Source organism: Amblyraja radiata, chromosome 11 (assembly GCF_010909765.2).
Source record: "Amblyraja radiata isolate CabotCenter1 chromosome 11, sAmbRad1.1.pri, whole genome shotgun sequence".
Lineage (NCBI taxonomy): Eukaryota > Metazoa > Chordata > Chondrichthyes > Rajiformes > Rajidae > Amblyraja > Amblyraja radiata.
In genome coordinates this window covers 20,975,711-20,996,464 of record NC_045966.1, presented here as the reverse complement: position 1 = coordinate 20,996,464, position 20,754 = coordinate 20,975,711, and the positions used below count along the sequence as shown (strand labels likewise).

General features: G+C 42.8%; 1 protein-coding gene across 1 annotated transcript in view; it reads right to left on the bottom strand.

The window, feature by feature from the left end:
* The window catches only part of LOC116978788 (glutamate receptor ionotropic, delta-2-like), a gene marked incomplete at its 5' end in the record, with an annotated part of 428,679 nt that overhangs the window by 91,444 nt on the left and 316,481 nt on the right, over positions 1-20,754 (bottom strand). Inside the window, one exon of the mRNA XM_033030081.1 lies at positions 7,275-7,472. Coding sequence (XP_032885972.1) covers positions 7,275-7,472 — 198 coding nt within the window. The remainder of the gene's footprint in view (positions 1-7,274; positions 7,473-20,754) is intronic.

Sequence of the window (20,754 nt, the reverse complement as noted above, 5' to 3'; positions counted from 1 at the left end):
GGAATTAAGAAGTCTGGAACTGTTAATTATTAATAATCAGTTTTCAAGGGCAGCATGGTGGTGCAGCGATAAAGTTGCTGGGTTACAGCGCCAGAGACGCTGGGTTCATTCCCAAACACAGGTGCTGTCTGTACAGAGTTTGGACTTTCTCCCCCTAACCACGTGGGTTTTCCATGGGTGCTCGGTTTCCTCCCACACTCCAAAGATGGACAGGTTTGTAGGTTAATTTGGCTTAGATAAAAAATGGAAATAGTCTCTCGTTCGTAGGAGAGTGCCAGTGTATGGGGCTCTCTGGTCGGCTCAGACTTGGTGGGCCAAAGGGCCTGTACCTGCGCTGTATCTCTAAACTAAAACATTTAAAGTAATGCCTGTGCAGATAGTCATTGCTATGAAATAAATAACCGAGATGAGAAGAACTTTTTTCACACAGAGAGTGGTGAATCTCTGGAACTCCCTGCCACAGAGGGTAGTCGAGGCCAGTTCATTGGCTATATTTAAGAGGGAGTTAGATGTGGCCCTTGTGGCTAAGGGGATCAGAGGGTATGGAGAGAAGGCAGGTACGGGATACTGAGTTGGATGATCAGCCATGATCATATTGAATGGCGGTGCAGGCTCGAAGGGCCGAATGGCCTACTCCTGCACCTAATTTCTATGTTTCTATGTTTCTATGTGTGCAACAGATGAAAAGTGAAAGTTTAATTGATGAAGCATAAGTTGCTTTCAACAGAGTATTTTGCAAACAAACCAAGATAAGGAGAATTTTGTGAGAGTGACAATTCTGTGGAGAGGGGAACGACTGTACTCATTCAATGTCATTACTTTGCTGTAATGGTATTAAAGTAAAATTAGACAGTTATAAAGGCAAGAAAGTAACAGAAGCCTTAGTGACTGGTTGGTAAAAATACACAATGTAGCCAAGGACACCAGGAAGGAAGAATGAAAATAAACTTTCAAGGGATAACAAAATCAACAGAATTAGTAGCATTAATTTAAAAAAAACGATTTATCCAGACGCAAAATGTCCCCCAATTAATCTGCTTCTTCTACTTGCGTATGGCGTGCACAGCCTAAACCTAAAGTTGTAGGTCAACTTGTTCTGTTTGATCTAATTGTTTGTGCATGTCGGGTTGATTACATTAGTCGAAACAGGGTGGACCACGTTAAGGTTGCAATCTCCCCCCCCCCCCCCCCCCCCCCCCCCAATTAAAGATTACTGTAAATAAAATGGTGTGTATGACATATAATTACTTTCTAACAATATTTACGACACAAGAGGATTTTATTAACCCTAATTCATGCAAGAAATGCCATGGAAATAAATATTGAATCAGCTTTAAGAATTTACATAATTCCACAAGTAAAATAACAATAAAAAATAATGGTGCTTAAGAGTGACAGATCCTAAGAACATTCAGTTTTCATCGACTAACTGAGGATTAATAACTGGGGATGTTTTGCCAAATTATACAAATGGTCTCAATTCAGATTCTTTTATTTAGGTTAGAAAATTGTAAAGGCGCTCTATTATTTGAGGATAAGATAAGCGAACCAGGAAATTATAAATCAATTGACCCAAATCAATTGTCAGGAAATACTCAAGAATGGCATGACAGACTATTTCAAAAGTTTAAATTGTACATGTCAAGTTATCTCTCATTTTGTGGGAAAGTGGACCAGTATGTGAATGGTTGTTATTTATATGGATCTTCAGAAGACAATTGAAAAAGTCCTGATTAGATAAAGCCCATATGTAAGATTATTGATCTTGGAAGGAAATTGGCTATGCGGTAGGGTTCTGACAATAGGAACAATGAATGGGTGCTGTAATTGACGAGATGTGGTTGGCGTCTCCCTATGTCTTGGTGCTTCAGCTATTAAATTATCCACTTAGATAATGGGATAAAGAACCACATATTCAAGTTTGTCAATGAGTTAAAAACATGCCTTCCTTTTTCAAGTTTAACAAGTTGAAGAATGACAAAAAAAATCAATCAGAGGAAAATAAGGAGATAAGCAAATCAGTGGATTCTGTAAAATAAGCTATTTACTGAACACAGAAATGTATAAACAATGGTGAGATAAGGAACTGCAGATGTTAGAATCTTAAGAAATTTGTAAAATGCTGAAGTAACTGAGCAGGTTAGGCTCAGTGGAGGGCAGATAGGCACAAAATGCTGGAGTAACTCAGCGGAACAAGCAGCATCTCTGGAGAGAAGGAATGGGTGACGTTTCGGGTAGAAGGGACTTGATCCATAACGTTACATGTCATTCCCTCTACAGATACTGCCTGACCCGTTGAATTATTCTAGCACTTTGTATTAAGCTAAAAAAAATGGTGTACCAAATAAACTTATGGGCTCACCTATGAGAAATATAATTGGCGGTTACAGAAAATTTATATCTGGGAGGCAAAATGAGTGGGTTGACACTCTCCCATAGCCATGCTGAATAATGTTATCACAACTGCAGTAAGCATAGTCAGCCATTCTAAACATCACCGGAAGTGAAGAAGAATCTCGACCCAAAACTTCACCCATTCCTTCTCTCCAGAGATGCTGAGTTACTCCAGCTTTTTGTGTCTTTTTTTTTATTTTTTTACCAACAACTGCAGTTCCTTTTTACACATCACCAGAAGTCCATTAGCTTTGGTAGAATAGAACCATAGATTCACTGGATTCACTCTCCTGCTCTTCAGCAGATAAATTATGAGAAATGCAATAAAAATGTTAATCCTTAGAATTTATGGTCAGGGGTACCTTTAGTGAATTTATCTACCAATAAGGCAAATTGATAGGATCTATAGAGAAAATACTGGTTGAGTGGCTCGATACCTGGGCATTTATCTTATAAATTGACTTTCAGATTTCATGAAAAGATCTAGGAATTCCACGTGTGCTCAGTAGAAACTATTACATGAAGAAAATAGTAAAAGTTTGGAAGTGTCTTTTCTTCTTGTGTAACTGTTCATTTTAAAACTGAGATTAATTGATGTTATTATCTAAGAGTCAAGACAAAAATGGATAATTGGAGATGGTTAAAGGAGTCAGGAACTGCTTGGTCAATTGCTATCATATGATTCAATTATACTTTATTGTTACACGTATCTAGTTACAGTAAATTGTTTTATTTTATATACAACCTGGTAAAATCTTATAGCAGACCTCACCCAGGCATTGCACAAGTGTCATCAAGTTCCTGGTGGCGAATAAGTTACAAACGTCCACTCTTGCCCAGAGTAGGTGAATCGAGGACCAGAGGACATAGGTTTAAGGTGAAGGGGAAAAGATTTAATAAGAATCTGACAGGTAATTTTTTCACACAAAAGGATGTAACAAATAGAATGGATAAGGGAGAGATAATGGATGTGGTGTATTTGGATTTTCAAAAAGCCTTTGAGAAGGATGCACACAAGAGATTAGTGTGCAAAATTAGAGTACATGGTAATGGGGATGGCGGGAATGACATATTATGAAATAATGGGTCGACTGGGTTTGTATTCACTGGAATTTAGAGGGATGAGGGGGAATCTTATAGAAACATATAACATTGATTGGCACACAGGAAACATAGAGTACGGATTAATGGATCCCTTTCAGAATGGCAGGCAGTGACTAGTGGGGTGCCACATGGCTCAGTGCTGGGACCGCAGCTATTTACAATATATATTAATGAATTAGATGAAAGGATTAAAAGTAATAGCCCTGTCTCACGGTGCGAGCTGACCCACGAGGTACCCCGAGTGAAAGACTCGTGGTTGTGTACGAGATTCCAAGAGTATGGTCAAGAGTTTAACCGAGTTCCCACGGGTATGACAAGTTTGCCGTTTTCTGCGATGTTCCATGTTCATCTCCCGAGTTACTCTTGAGTAACTACCAGGGTAGTGGGAGATGGTGGGGGGAATATTGAATGGAACACAAGCCTTGCTGTACTGTAGACTCTGCAGAAACCTGGTGGGAATGACAGGTTTAGAGGGATAGAGGCCAAATGTGAGACGAGGTCATCCCTCAGCCTCCTGCACTGCAAAGAAAAAAAAACTTAAACCTATCCACCTTCTTCTTGCAACCCAAGCCTCCAGGAAAGACCTAGCTTGGCATGAACAAGTTGGACCGAGGGGGCGGCAAATTTGTTGCGAAATTCGATTTAATAACAACCGCAAGATTTTAAACGGGAAGCTTGCGCATTTTAGTTACGCGTTTTCAACAATGAAAAGTCGTACAATTACGCCCAGAATTTGAAATTCATGTCTTGACTTAGACAGGAGTTTAAAAAAAACTTGGAAATTTGCCACGGAGACGATTTTGGCTAATACAAGCAGAGAGAACATGGAATGCACACAATTAACTCGTTAGAGACCGATACTGGCATAATCGCCAGTGTATTAGGAACATAATTGGTTCACTTCTTAAAATGAGTTCGGAAGAAACAATAAAAAAATAAAATCACGTTGCTATAAATAGAATCGAATTTGTTGAAAAGTAGGGGGGTTTTTTGTCAGTCGATAAAGGTTTGGACTAGCAGAGCGGTACAGAATCACGAGAAATTGCCGGCTTATCACAAACGGTCTCACCATATCACGCATTAGGGGAGGGGGTGGGGGTGGGGGGGTGGGGTCAGGTGGAAGGCGGCTGCAGTGCTTGCATGTTGTATGTCATGTCAACCCTTGGACCAGAGGCACAACTACAGCGGGTGGGGAGTGTTATCTTTCACCGTCCCAGGCAAGGACGGTAGGCAGAGAACCTCTCTCTGCCTCCACACCAAAGCCTCCTTGTTCATTCGTATCGTTACGTGTGTGTATATAATTAAATTGTGCTTGCATTAAGTTGTGCTGCAGCAAGTAAGAATTTCACTATTCTGTCTGGGACGTATGACAATAAAACATTCGAACTAGAATTACTAGCCAACTATACAACTAGAAATATAGCGAGTAGTATCTCTACCCAGCAGAAAATTGCCTGGAACAACATTATCAGCGGTTTAAAACACGTTCGTTTTCTATATTATTTGAGGGAAATGATCGTTTCTGTTTGTGTGGTCAGTGTTGAAATCACAATATTTTGCACAGTAACGGAAAATAAAATTCATAAATTCTCCTGTCACACCTCGATAATCTTATTTTAAAAATCAATGCTTAAATAGTTCAATTTAATTTTACAATGTCATTTGCTCTACCCACAAGAATATAACGTGGGGGGGTTTCCCCCAAAAGGATTCGGCTTATTGGAATTGAACTAACAAAAATGATGGATTCCTGATCTATAGAAATCTTCACAGTATGAATTCTGTGAAGATTTATACATGAACCAGTGTGGTTATAAAGTATGGAAAACACAAACGCATCCACGTCGTGCTTTTTGCTTAAATCCCTAAAGAGTTCCCACGGTAGACTCACGAGACACTAAGGAAACGCACGGGCCACTACGTTCTTAAAACAAGTTTAAATGTTTCAATTTTTAACTTCAGCAGTACATTTTACTTGTGGAAAACTTTAAACATGTTTGAATTTTTCCAAGAGTTAACAAGTTTCACGGGTACCTGCCGTTAGCGCCACGAGTCTCTAAGTTACGTCCACGAGTTCCGACGTTACAGCTACATTAGTCATATGTTATTACCACGAGTTTTAACTCTGTGTACCTCGTGGGTCAACGCGCACCGTGAGACAGGGGTTTAACACTAGCAAATTTGCAGATGACAAAAAGCTGGGTGGCAATGTGAACTGTGAGGAAGATGCTATAAGGATGCAGGGTGACTTGGACAGGTTGGGTGAGTGGGCAGATGCATGGCAGATGCAGTTTAATGTGGATAAATATGAGGATATTCACTTAGCAAGGTGGCAAGAAAAGAAAGGCAGATTATTATCTGAATGGTATTAAGTTAGGAAAAGGAAAAGTACAACGAGATCTGGGTGTCCTTGTTCATCAGTCACTGAAAGTCTGCATGCAGGTACAACAGGCAGTGAAGAAAGCTGATGGCATGTTGGCCTTCATAACAAGAGGAGCTGAGTATCGGAGAAAAGAGGTTCTTTTGCAGTTGTACAGGGCCCTAGCGAGACCACACCTGGAGTATTGTGCCTAGTTTTGGTCTCCACATTTGAGGAAGGACATTCATACAGCATAGGTTCACGTGGTTAATCCCCAGGATGGCGGGACTGGCATATGTTGAAAGAATGGAGCGACTGGGCTTGTATACACTGGAATTTAGAAGGATGAGAGGGTATCATATTGAAACATATAAGTTTATTTAGGGATTGGACTCGCTGAAGGCGGGAAACATGTTCCCGATGTTAGGGGCGTCCAGAACCAGGGGCCACAGTTTAAGAATAAGGGTTGGCCATTTAGAACAGAGATGAGGAAAATCTTTTACACCCTGAGAGTTGTGAATCTGTGGAATTATCTGCTTCAGAAGGCAGTGGAGGCCAATTCTCTGGATGCTTTCAAGAGAGAGTTAGATAGAGCTCTTAACGAAAGCGGAGTCAAGGGATATGGGGAGAAGGCAGGAACAGGGTACTGAGTGTGGATGCTCAGCCATGATCACAGTGAATGGCGGTGCTGGCTCGAAGTGCTGAATGGCCTACTCCTGCACCTATTGTCTATTGATTCAAACACAAAATGGACAATCTTGTTCCAAATTACATTTTGTAAATGTAAATTTTATAATCAACATGGGTGTTATACATTTATAGATGAAAAAATATATTCATAGACCTAAACATATTTATGTAATTATAATTATATTGGGCTTAGAGGATATAATGGTCATTTACTGAACAGGAGAAGTGGTGAAGGGGCATACAGGTCAACCAGAGTATACAATATTCCACCACCAATTGAGTCCATTGAGAGGATATATCGCTTGATCTATCGCTAGTTGACAGTCACTAAATGAACCCTTAATAAGCTGAAGATTTTTTAATACAGCATCTGATTATACTCTTTCAGAAATCTAGAACTGAAAATGTCAAATTCTGTTGCTTTTAATTTTATAACCTTATCTTCTGGATCAAATGAATAATGTCAAAGTAAACATAGCACTGCAGAAGGCCACTTGTAAATCCTTTGAGCTCTACTAAAAATATGAAGGCACGTACAGGTAAAACAACCATGAGTTACCACGAAGCAGGAAGAAAAACAACATATATTAATAGTAAATAAACTAAAATGAAAAGATGAAAGGTTCCAAAAGTCAGCATGAGGTTTGTTTTACTTTATTTAATCTGTGAATTACGCAAAGTGAATATGAATACAATATTAATAATATGTCAGTAGTAATCTGCTTACCTTGTTAACAAGTTCTCCTATCATGCCATCCCATTTTCCATTATTTTGTAATTTTCCATACTGATTATCAGGAGATTGATAGATTTGATATTTGAACCCAAGATGCTCTGAAAGTGCATTCAGAACATCAATAGAAAACCCACAAAATTCTTTAGGTTGACCAAATATATTCTCTGATATCATAACAAATGGAGTCACCTGGAAAAAAAAAGGAAAAGATCAGACTGTAGAGTAAGCTGTTGTCTTTATTTAAAAAACAACAGGTCCAACAATAATTTTGAAGTTAATGTTCAAGTAATGCAGATCCCCCCAAAAAATATTCTCCAGTATACTTTGTTTGCTTTTCGAATGTACATTTATCCAGACTGAATAAGGAAAATTGACAATAAATATTGTCTTCAAGTTCATCTAGATCTAATATATGTAATAGAAATGTTATCTCCAAATTAGCAAAGAAGAGCTCAAAAGCTGCCTCATCGAGTGATGCTAAGCATGAAACCTCACACAGTGATCTATCTTGCTTATTAATATAAGGTTGATTTTTCATGCAATTGAAAGATTGGTTACCATGCAGGAATATATAGATATGTGTTTGGATGAAACAGTATAATAAGCAGAATATATTTTACTTCCACTTTATTTTTACAAACATTTCTATTGAGCCACAAATACATTTTCATTGCAATGATTCTGTCATTCTGCTAATGGAATCTCCACAAGACCATTCAAGAAGTGATTCTTAATGTTGCACAGCAGTAATGTTTAAATAGTTAAATAAAGATTAGTCTGCTGGCTTAGCAAGTATATACAATGTTATATACAATAAGGAGCTTTAATCCCCAAATTGTGAAGAGTATGATAACTGAAAACAGATACAATTCTTGACCTTGGTATTCCTAACTTTGAAAAGGACAGAGATCAACAAAGACTCATCATCGCACGTACACGCACACATATATACAGACATTTCACCACCAATTGTGCACATATATCAGGATCAGGTTGGTACAGGATTGAGCCTTACAATTGTGCCTCAATATCTACATATCCTCTGACACACTGTCATTGTTGACTGTTGAATAATAACAATTTGGTAAACCACATATCACTGTAACTGTAGGCCTGCACCAGCTGAGAGAAGATATGACAGAAGAAAATGACCAAAAATATCTTACATTTTGAAAAGAAAATGGCATCCTCAAATCATTCAAGACAGGGCTGCCAACATTGGGTGAGAGTTGGGAGTGAGAAATTGTGAAGGAGTGAATCAACCAAATGGGGAGAGGGTGTGGAAGAAGGGGGTCCACCCTCCAAAGGTAGGAACTTTTTGAAATTTGATGTACTAAAATCATGTTTTAGTGCACTGTAGAAGTATGATTTCAATGTTTTTTGTATGAAGTATTTTTAAGAGGTAACTTTTTAAGGGGTAACTTTATCCACATAAAGGGTGATGGATGTATGGAACAAGCTGCCAGAGGAGTTAGTTGAGGCAGGGACCATCCCAACATTTAAGAAAAAGTTAGACTGATACATGGATAGGACAGGTTTGGAGGTATGGACCAAAAGCAGGTGGCGTAACTGGGACATGTTGGCGGGTGTGGGCAAGTTGCGCCGAAGGGCCTGTTTTCACACTGTATCACTCTATATGACTACATTATACCTCCACCATGCATGAATGCTTCAAAATCAAGTGATCGAGTTTTATTGCCATATACTCAAGCATAGAAACATAGAAAATAGGTGCAGGAATAGGCCATCGTCCCTTCGAGCCAGCACTGCCATTCAATATGATCATGGCTATTCATCTAAAATCAGTACCTCTTTCCTGTTTTTTCCCCATATCCCTTGATGTTGTTTGCCGCAAGAACTAAATCTAACTCTCTCTTGAAAACATCCAGTGAATTGGCCTGCACTGTCTTCTGTGGCAGAGAATTCCACAGATTCACAACTCTCTGCGTGAAGAAAGTTTGTCCTCCATCTCAGTCCTAACTGCCCCCCCCCCTTTATTCTTAAACTGCGACCCATGGTTCTGAACGCCCCCAACATCGGGAACATTTTTCCTGCAGTTTCCACAGTAAGTGAAAATCTAGCAGGCAAGCAGGATGCTTTCTCCAACCACCCCCATTTGAAGTCCACTATCTTCCACCGTTTCTACCCAGTGCTTGGTACTTACTTCCAGCAGCCACTGGTTGTCTTCCAGGATGCACTCTCTCTCCTCTCAACACCCTCTATCTCTCCCCTCCATCTCTCTTTCTCTCCTCTCTCCCTCTCTGTCTCTCCTCTCACCCCTCGCTCTCCCCTGTCTCCCCCCTCTCCCTCTCCCCTCTCCCTCTCTCTCTCTCCCTCTCTCTCTCTCTCCCTCTCTCGCCCCCTCTCTCTCTCCCCCCTCTCTCCCCCTCTCTCTCTCTTCCCCCTATCTCCGTCCCACCTCACTCTCCCCCTCTCTCTCGTCCCCTCTCTCCTCTCTCTCCCCCTCTCCCCTCTCTTTCCCCTAACTCTCTCTCCCATCTCTTTCCCCTAACTCTCTCTCCCCTCTCTTTCCCCTAACTCTCTCTCCCCTCTCTCCCCCCTCTCTTTCTTCTCTCTCCCCCTCTTCTCTCCCTCCCCCTCTCTCTCTCTCCTCTCACTCCCCCTCGCTTCCCCCTCTCTCTGCCCCCTCTCTCTCTTTCTCCCTCCCTCTCTATCTCCCCCTCTCTCCCTCTCCACACACTCTCCCCTCTCTCTCTGTCTCTCCTCTCTCTTCCCTCCCACTCTCTCATCTCTTTCTTCCTCTCTCTCCCTCTCCCCCCCATATCTCCCTCCCACCTCACTCTCCTCCTTGCTCTCTCTCCCCTCTCTCTTTCTTCTCTGTCTCTATTTCATCTTTCTCTTTGCCCCCCCATCTCTCTCTTTCCCCCGTTTCTCTCTTTCCCCCTCTCTCCCTCTTCCCCCTCTCTCTTTTACCATCTCACTCTCCCCCTCTCTCTCCCCTCACCCTCTTCTCTCTCTCTCTCTCCATTCACCCCCCCCCCCTCTGTCTCTCCCCTCTCTCTCCTCTCACCCCCCTCTCTCTCCCCACTGTCTCCCTGTCTCCTTCTCCTCTCTCTCTCTCCACCTCCCTTGAGAGTCTGTCCCTTCGGCATAGAGACTCTCGTGGCAGCGGCGCTTCCGACGCCTCCGACGGCCCGGGACACTCGCACTGTCCGGAGTGCTCCATGGCTGAAGTTGCAGCGAGCGACTCGCTAGCCGTGCAAATACTCGTCAGCCACGCAAACTCACCAGCGCCGGCTCCCCGCATCTGTATCTGCCTGCTGCTTCCATCCCTCCCTCAGCCCCAGCTCTCCAACACCCGCGGACCATGCCGTTTATCCGAGTTTTGAAATTTTTGTTGATCACAGAATTTCTCACCACAGAGCGTGAGAAATGTCTGATCAACGTGAGGGCGTGAGAGTTTGCTTGAGGGCGTGATTCTCATGCTCAAAGCGTGAGAGTTGGCAGCCCTGTTCAAGAACATAACAGCAAATAGTTATGTTTAACGTTGTGTGCTAATCCCTGCTTCAAGAAGTTAAACACGTAAGAACATCTAGCAGAGTACCATTTGTTAAGAGTCATTTTCTAATTATGGGCTGCATAGTGGCACAGTGGGTAGAGTTGCTGCCTTATAGTACCAGAGACCCAGGTTCCATCCTGACTATGGGTACTATCTACATCACATTTGTACATTCTTCCTGTAACTGCGTAAGATTTTTCCAGGTGCTCCAGTTTCCTCCCACATTCCATAGACGTGCTGGCTTGTGGATTAATTGTCCTCTGTAAATGATACTTAGGATAGAACAAGCGTACGGGCGATCATTGGTCGGCACAGACTTGGTGGGCCGAAGTCCCTGTTTCCATACTGTATGTCTAAAATAAAACTAAATTTGATTAAATTAATCATATCTGCATTCTGAGTAGATTTCTCAACAAGGTGTACTTGTTCATAGAGCCATACTGTATGCAAATAGACCCTTCACCTTAACTGTCCACACCAACCAACATGCTCCATCTACAATGTTCCTACCTGCTTGTGTTTGGCCCATATCTTTATAAACCTAACCTATCCATGTACTTGTCCTAATGTTTTCTAAATGTTGTGATGATACCTGCCTCAACTACCTCCTCCAGCAGCTCGTTCCAGGTACTCACCATCCTTTGTGTAAAAAAAGTTTCCTCTCATGTTCCTATTAAATCATTCCCCGCACACATTAAACATGTCCTCTGGTCTTGATCCCCATACTCTGGTTAAAAGACTGTGCATTTACTCTATCTATTCTCCTCTTGAGTTTATACACCTCTATAAGATTGCACATCCTCCTGTGCTCCATGGATAAAGTCCTAGCCTGCTCAACCTCTCCCCATAGATCTGGTCCTTGAATCCAAGCAACATCTTCTCTGCAACCTTTCCAGCTTAACATCTTTCCTATAACAGGGTGACCAAAACTGAATACAATACTCCAAATGTGTCCTCATCAATGTCTTGTACAACTGTAAGTTAACACGCAACTACTATACTCTGACTAATGAAGGCCAAAGTGCCAAAACCCTTCTTGACCACCCTATCTACCTGTGATGCCACTTTCAAGGTACCTTTTTTTATAGGTTGTATGTTACAATATTCATCACCAATGAATTGATCCAAATTAATCAAACTCAGGTAAAACTAAACTATTTCAAAAAAAAATGGGGGACTTCCGGTGGCACCATGGAGTAGTAAGAAGCGCTCCATTTAGCTCCGCTCCTGAAAATGTGCTAAAAGCGCTAAAAAGCCTGCAAGAGAAAACGGGACCGATTTAAAAACACTCAGCGGGAGATACCTGACGTCACGAAAGTGACGTCATCAGAAATCGCCACAAACTGACAGGGGTACCGGTACTTTTAAATGAGCAAACGGAATTTACCGAAGCGGCCCCCGACAAGACCTCTAACCAGACTGCGGCTCGCTCAAGAGTTGGAGAAAACAACACCTCAAACAACACCTGAAGAATCTGAAGAAGAAACTGAAGGACAAAAATGTATTGCTGTTATGGAACGAAAAGTAAAAGAACAAGAACAATCTTTAAGAGAAGCTGTGACAAAGGACTTTGGTGAGATTCTGCATAAAGAGCTTTCCAAGCTGTCTACTCAGCTGGGAAAGATAGAAACAAGTATGGATGCTGGGAACAATGATATTTGTGATAGAATTGGTATTCTACAGGACCGTATTGAAGAAGTAGATACCGATCTAAGAGAAGAAATTAAACGGGTTGAAGAAGATTTCAGTAAAAAGCTGGAGCCCGTTCTCCTTACTTCTACAGAACAAAACAAAGCTATTAAAGATCTGGAAACTATGACTTTGGATATGTCTGAAGCGATGCAAAGAATGCAAGAAGATCTAGACCGAGTTTTTGGGCAACTGGCCAGAATGACCGACAAATGCCTTGATCTCAAAGCTCGGTCCAGACGGCAAAACTTAAGAATTGTTGGAGTGAAAGAAGGGAAGAAAACTGGAACAGACCCTCGGGTTTTCACTGCCAACTTACTTCAACAAGTATTCAAGCTGTCTGAAAGACCCAAAGTAGATTCTGCACATCGAGTTCTGAGAGCACACTTAATGGTCGGAGCTCCACCAAGACAGATTATCCTGAAACTTAATGACATAGGAGTTCTTGAAGACATTATGAAGAAAGTACCAATTGGAAAAAAACCTGATGTTCGAAGGAGAAAGTGTAAGATTCTTCAGAGATTACCCGGCAGAAGAAACGTGCCCTTTTTACAAAGACCCTGCTGATTCTTAAAGGAATTCCAAACCTGAGATATGGAATAATATATCCTGCCAAACTGAGGGTCACATATAATGACTCGGAGCGTTTCTTTATTGATCCAGAAGAAACATTCAAATACACGCAAGACTTAAAAAAGGACATTAGAGGATAAGTAAAATGCTAGGGCTTTGCTGATGTATACCTTTTATATATATTTATAAGAAGTAGTTTGAGAGAATATGCTTCTTTACATAAAAAGATGTACAAAAGTTGCAGATAAGATGGCCGACTAACTCGCACGTGCTAATGTCTAGACACCTTATCAGGGTTGGAATGGAACGTAAGCGGACTCAAGGCCATTGTGTTTACTAAAGAAAGATTCAATAAAATGGAATTATGCCGTATAGAAAACAAATTAAACGGAGCGGAACGTAATAATCTACTAACAAACGATACAATCAATTATATACTAACACATAAATAATTGTACAAAATCATTTATTTTAACCTAAAACGTAATATCATAACCAAATAATGACTAATTCCTCTTTAAAGCTAACACTGAATAATCTCTAGATTTATGACCTCCAGTTAAGGTTCATTGTATCGGTATATATCAAAAATATGGTTAATCGATTTGTGTGGGCAAATTTTCAGAAACGCTCAGACCAAACCGACAGAGAATCATCAAAGCTGGCAAGGAGCCAGTAAAAGACAGACTGAGATGAACCTGGCAGGCAGCCAAGACATGGATTCAAGACTGAGGTCTTAGTTAACCCCTTCCAGCCAGATGATTCTTACCTAAATATGACGATTATTAATAAGTTAAAAAAAGGGGTAAGATTCTTGCCCAATTAAAATCACTCAATGCCGATATAATATTTTTACAGGAAACACATCTGAAAGTTCAAGCTCAGACCAGGCTGACGGCCAATTGAATCGGTCAAACATATCACTCCTCCTATCTCTCTAAATCCAGAGGTACAGCAATTATAATCCGTAAGGGCATACCATTTAAACATAAAAACATCATTGCAGACAAAGAGGGAAAGTATGTCATAGTCTCTCGAGAGATACATTCTATTGGTTTTTTAGCTGCCAAGGGGATAAGGGGCTACGGGGAGAGGGCAGGGATATGGACCTAGGTATGGTTAGTATAGTAAGACCTGAGTGATCTCCTGGACAAGTGTCGATCGCCTGGATTGGGGTCGGAGAGGAATTTCCCGGATTTTTTTCCCGAATTGGACCTGGGTTTTTATCCGTTTTTTTGCCTCCCCCAGGAGATCACGAGGTTCTTGGGGTGGAGAGGGGTGATAGCGGTATAAAGGGGAGGGTAGTGTCTTGTGTTCTGTGTCTTGTGTCTACTGTTTGTGGGTAAGTGTGTCTGTTTAGTGTTCAGCCATGAGCAAATGGCGGTGCAGGCTCGACGGACCTGGTGGTCTACTCTCGCACCTACTTTCTATGTTTCTATGTTTCTATCCCACTCACCATGATAAGTATTTATGCTCCTAACTTTGATAACCCACAATTCTTTAACAAATTCTTGAATATAATTTCTGAGTCCAATCAGCAAAGCGTGATAATCGGGGGAGATTTCAATTGCGTTTTGGATTAATACCTCGATAAATCTGCCCAACAAAAGAGACTTAACATAAAATCAAAATCCAGTGAACTTTTAAATACGTATATAAAAAAACCAAATATAACAGACCTATGGAGGATTGCAAACCCTGCCGGAAGAGAATACTCCTTCTACTTATCAGTACATAAAACCTATACACGTATTGACTACTTCCTAGTGGACACGAAATTAATACCCTTTACAACTAACCCTAAATACCATAATAGTATCATTTCCGGTCATTCTCTGCTAACCTTCTCCTTAAAACTAGATGGAATGTTTAATAAAAAATCGTTCTGGAGGTTCAATCCTCAAATACTCAACAATCCGGACTGTTGTAAATATTTAAAACAACAGATGGAACTCTTTTTGAGACCAATGATACTCCAGACATCTCGCCCTCCCTATTATGGGAATCTTTTAAGGCTTTTATTAGAGGTTCTATCATTTCATACCAAGCTTATCAAAATAAAAAGAATAGGACAGAACAATTGCAACTAGAAGAACAGATTAGACAACTTGATTTAGAAAACGCGATAGATCCAACTACAGATAAACACAACAAGATAGCATTATTGAAATTTAAACTAAACCAAATTTTATCTGCAAGAGTTATCAGATTATTTCAAATTACAAAACAGGAACATTTCGAATTTGGCGACAAACCACACAAACCTTTAGCACGCCAGCTGAGAAAAGTTGAAAAGGACCAGACTATTCTAAAAATTACATCAGTTAAAGGTGAACTGTTAACGCTTCCAAAAGAAATTAATAAAAGATTTGCCCAATTTTCTCAACATTTATACACACCCAAAACATCAACAGATAGCAGAAAAATTACATACTTTCTGGACAACTCTTAACTTCCAACACTTAACCCGCTGGAACAAGAGGAATTAGGAGCACAGATTTCAATTAAAGAAATAGAAGAGACAATCAACTCACTGAAGAATGGTAAAACACCAGGACCAGACGGGTTCAGTAACGAAGACTAGACCAAGTGCAAACCCGTTGGGTCTGTTCCCCCCACATGCGGTTGTGGGGGGGGTGGGGGGAGGCGGCATGCAGCATCACACAAACTAACTATCCCCCCCCCCCCTGCACTCACGCTAATTACCCCCCTTGATATTATATTAATATTATTAATTTGCTCCTTTTACCCCATAACCACCCTATCTACTGACGCATAGCCCCCAACTTGCAGTCACATCTTGAGGGGGGGGGGGTTTGAGAGTGAGGGCAGAGAGAGAAGGGGCAGAGACAGAGAGAGAGACAGGGACACAGAGAGGGGCAAGAAGGATGGGGGTTGGAGAGGAGGAGAAGAGGGAGGGTGGGTGAGGGGGGAAAGGCGGGGGAGGTGGGGAGGAGAGAGAGAGGGTGTGAGGGGGAGAGAGAGGGTGCTGAGAGGGGGGTGAGGGGGAGAGGTGGGGAGGAGGGGGAGGGAAGTGGGTAGGCGTGTGTGGAGGGGAGGGGGGTTTAGGGGAGGGATGGTGGGGGAGGGGATGGAGGGGAGGAGAGGGAGAAAAAGAGGGGAGCGAGAGAGGGGGAGGGGGGAGAGGAGAGGGGAGGGGCGAGAGGAGGAGAGGGGGGAGAGGAGGAGAGGGGGGGAGAGGGGGAGAAGTGGGGGAGAGGAGGAAGGGGGGGAGAGGAGGAGAGGGGGGGAGAGGAGGAGAGGGGGGGAGAGGAGGGTGGAGAGGAGAGGGGAGGGGAGAGAGGGGAGGGGAGGGAGGAACGGGGGAGGAGGGGGAGAGAGAGGGGAGAGGAGGGGGGGGAGGAGAGGAGAGAGGGGGGAGAGGAGGGAGAGAGGGGGAGAGAGGGGAGAGAGGAGAGAGGGGAGAGAGAGAGAGGAGAGAGGAGTGAGAGGGGGAGAGGAGAGAGAGGGGGGAGAGGAGAGAGGGGGCGAGAGGAGAGAGGAGGGGAGAGGAGAGAGGAGGGGCGAGGAGAGAGGGAGGGAGAGGAGAGAGGGGGGAGAGGAGAGGGGGAGAGGAGAGGGGGTGAGAGGGGGAGAGGAGGGGGGAGAGGAGGGGGGGAGAGGAGAGGGGGGGGAGAGAGGAGAGAGAGGGGAGACGAGAGAGGGGGAGGGGAGAGAGGAGAGAGAGGGGGAGAGGAGAGAGGGGAGAGGAGAGAGGGGGAGAGGAGAGAGGAGGGGGGGGGAGGAGAGGAGAGAGGAGGGGGGAGAGAGGAGAGGGGGGGTGATGGGGAGAGAGAGAGGGAGGGAGAGAGGAGGGAAGAGGGGGGGGAGAGAGGGAGGGAGAGCGGGAGAGGGAGGGGGGGAGCGGGAGGGGGGAGGGGGAGGGGGCGGGGGAGGGGGAGGGGGGGGGGCGGGGGAGGGCGGAGAGGGGGGGAGGGGGGCGGGCGGGAGAGGAAGGGGGAGGGGGGGGGAGAGGGAGAGAGAGAGGGAGAGGGAGAGGGAGAGGGTGGGGGAGAGGGAGGTGGGGGGGGAGAGAGGTGGGGGGGAGAGAGGAAGGGGGGAGAGAGAGGGTTCCTTTTTACTTCAACCCAAACAACCATTTGCAGGCAATGCTTTTTCCCCTCAAACTAACCATATTTTCATTTTCAAACCACATTATGGGTATTCACAGCTGTGGAGACATTTGTTCAGTGTTATTCAGAGCTCTTATTGAGGCACACCACTTGCAGAGACTGATTGAGGCACACCACTTGCAGAGACTGATTGAGGCACACCACTTCCTGGTTTTATAGTCCCTCCCCCCAGCCGCCAGCAGGGGCAGCAGAGAGAATGGGGAATTTTGTAAAAACATTAATATATCTGTCATTTTTCATCAACGGGAAAAATCCTCGGCACACATACGGCGGAGGGGGGCTCTGAGGAAGGTGCCAAAAATGACGGCCGTAGGTGGCGGCGTTCTCTCGGAAATCGCAGCACAGATGGCCAAAACCGGTCAAGAACAGACTTTTAGTAATATAGATTTCACTAGCTAATTTCCCCACGTTTACACAAGCTTTATACATATGCATTTAAAGAATAGACATTACCACAAACACTAGCTGAATCAACTATCACACTTATACCCAAAAAAGATAAAGATCTAGAAGACCCTGGTTCATACAGAGCAATTGCCCTGCTAAATACAGAAAATAATCAGAAAATATTAGCAAAAATTTTGACAAGAAGATTAAGTAAATACGTTAATAACTTAATACATTCGGATTAAATGGGGTTCATACACAAGAGACATTTATTTAATAATTTGAGATGCCTTTTTAACATAATGTACTCATACAGAACTAAAGAAGAAGATTTATCAATTATTTCATTAGATGCAGCAAAAGTATTTGACCAAGTAGAATGGAAATACCTTTTCACAGTACTGCAAACATTTCAGATGGGAGAGAATATTATTTCATGGATAAAATTACTATTTTACTAAATGACTAAATTACTGCCAGAATCAGGCAGTATGATCATATTGAATGGCGATGCAGGCTCGAAGGGCCGAATGGCCTACTCCTGCACCTATTTTCTATGTTTCTAATACTGACCAACCACATACTTTCTCCGAAATTTCAGCTATCCAGGGGCAATAGACAGCATTATCACCCCTGTTATTTGCCCTTGTGATTGAACCCTTAGCGGAAAGTAAAAAGTATATCCAAACATTCATGGCTATAATACTAAACACTCCAATAATAAAATATCATTATATGCAGATGATGTATTATTATATATCACCAATTCCCAAGGTAGTATTCCAAATATATTAAATCTTATAGAGGAATTCGGTTCCTTCTCAGGATATAGAATAAACTGGAACAAAAGAAAAATTATGGCAATAAAACCTCAAGAGCCGATACACCTTTTAAAATTCCATTTCAGAATTGCTACAGAAAAATTAAAATATCTGGGTGTCCAGGTAACCAGAAAATATACATCTTTATTCAATGCAAACTTCCCGCCTTTCGTTACTAAATTAAACGCTCTTATTCAATTCTGGAAAACACTTCCGATGTCTCTCATAGGCAGAATAAATGTCATAAAAATGTTTTTCCTCCCGCAAATTCTCTATTTATTTCAATCAATATACCTACCTAAATTTAAAAAAAAAAATCTTGATTCCCAGATTACAAACTTTATCTGGGATTATAAAACACATATAATTCATAAATGACATCAATGTAAACCCAAAGAAATGGATGGATTGGCTCTCCCCAATTTCTTATACTATTATTGGACAACGAATATTAAAAATGTAATTTATTGGCTGGATAATGCATGCCAACAGGTAGATTGGTTAATAATGGAGAGAGGATTGCTCGCCTTTTAATATAGGTGCGATTCTTCTCTCCTCAACAAAGTTGAAGAACACACTATATACACACTTGCGTATAACCTACTTGAACCCCTCCAATCTGGCTTTCGCCCGCTCCATAGCAAAGAAACTGCTCTCCTCAAAGTCCTCAACGACCTCCTCACCTCTGCTGACACTGGTTCCCTCAACATCCTCATCCTCCTCGACCTGAGTGCAGCCTTCGATACAGTGAACCATAACATCCTGCTCACCAGACTCAAAGACCTCGGCATTGAAGGCTCTGCACTCAGCTGGCTCCGTTCCTACCTTTCCAACAGATCCCACTTCATCTCTCTCCACAACCATACCTCTGCTACAGCCACAGTCACTCAAGGCGTTCCCCAGGCTCCGTAATCGGCCCCCTCCTCTTCATCATCTACATCCTCCCCCTTGGTCAGATACTCCGCCACTTCAACCTGTACTTCCACTGTTACGCCGATGACACCCAGATCTACCTCGGCACCAAATCCCCCCACAACCCCCCCCTCTCCCATATCAACTCCTGTTTGCCAGCTATAAAAATCTGGATGCAACATAACTTCCTCAAACTCAACAGCGATGACAGAATTCCTCCTCATAGGCTCCAAAGCCACACTCAGCAAAATCAATAACCCCACTCTCACCATCGACGGCACCACTGTCTCCCCATCTCCCCAGGCCCGCAACCTTGGCGTGATCTTTGATTCCACCCTCTCCCTTGAGCCTCACATCCGCCATGTCATTAAAACCTCCTTCTTTCATCTCTGCAACATCGCCAAACTCAGACCCTCTCTCACACCTCCCGCTGCTGAAAGACTCATCCATGCCTTCATCTCCTCCCAACTGGACTATTGCAACTCACTTCTCCTTGGCATCAGCTCCACCTACATCAACCGACTCCAACTGGTCCAGAACGCAGCCGCCCGACTCATCACCCACACCAAATCCTGGCATCACATCACTCCAGTCCTCAAACAACTTCACTGGCTTCCCATCTCCCACCGGATCACCTACAAAATCCTTATCCTCACCAACAAAGCCCTCCACCATCTGGTCCCCCCATATCTCACTGACCTACCAACCCTCACGGTCCCTCAGATCCACATCAGCCGGTCTCCTCTCCATCCACAAGTCCAACCTCCGCAGTTTTGGGGACAGAGCCTTCTCCAGGGCAGCTCCCAGGCTCTGGAACTCCCTCCCCCAACTGATCCGCAATTCCGTATCCCTCACCATCTTCCAGTCCCGCCTCAAGACCCATCTCTTCACCTCTGCCTATCTTTAGCCCCACATCCCCCTTCCTTTTCATCTGTGCATTAATTGCCTCATATTGTGTTTTGAATTGAATTCTGTCTTTACTTTGTGTACTAGTCATGCCTCTACTATTTATTTCATTCCCCTTACATGTTTTTCCTCTACCTGCTAAATTTTTGTAAGGTGTCCTTGAGACTCTTGAAAGGCGCCCATAAATAAAATTTATTATTATTATTATTACTATATGATAAAAATCCAATTATTCTCAGCACTTTACAAATCTGGAGACAAGTAAAATCAACTTTTAAACTAAGAAATTTATTTCTTCTTTCACCAATAGCTAATAACCCGTCGTTTAAGCCATCTATTATAGATACAACGTTTACTTATTGGGAAAGACTAGGAATTAAAAAGCTTGGAGATCTGTCCGAGATGGGAAATCTCCTGTCATTTCAGAAATTACAGTCGAAATACAGTCTGAAAGGTAATCAAAATTTTAGATATCTTCGAATTCGTGATTATTTGAAAACATATACCCATGATTACCAAACTCTGCTGCC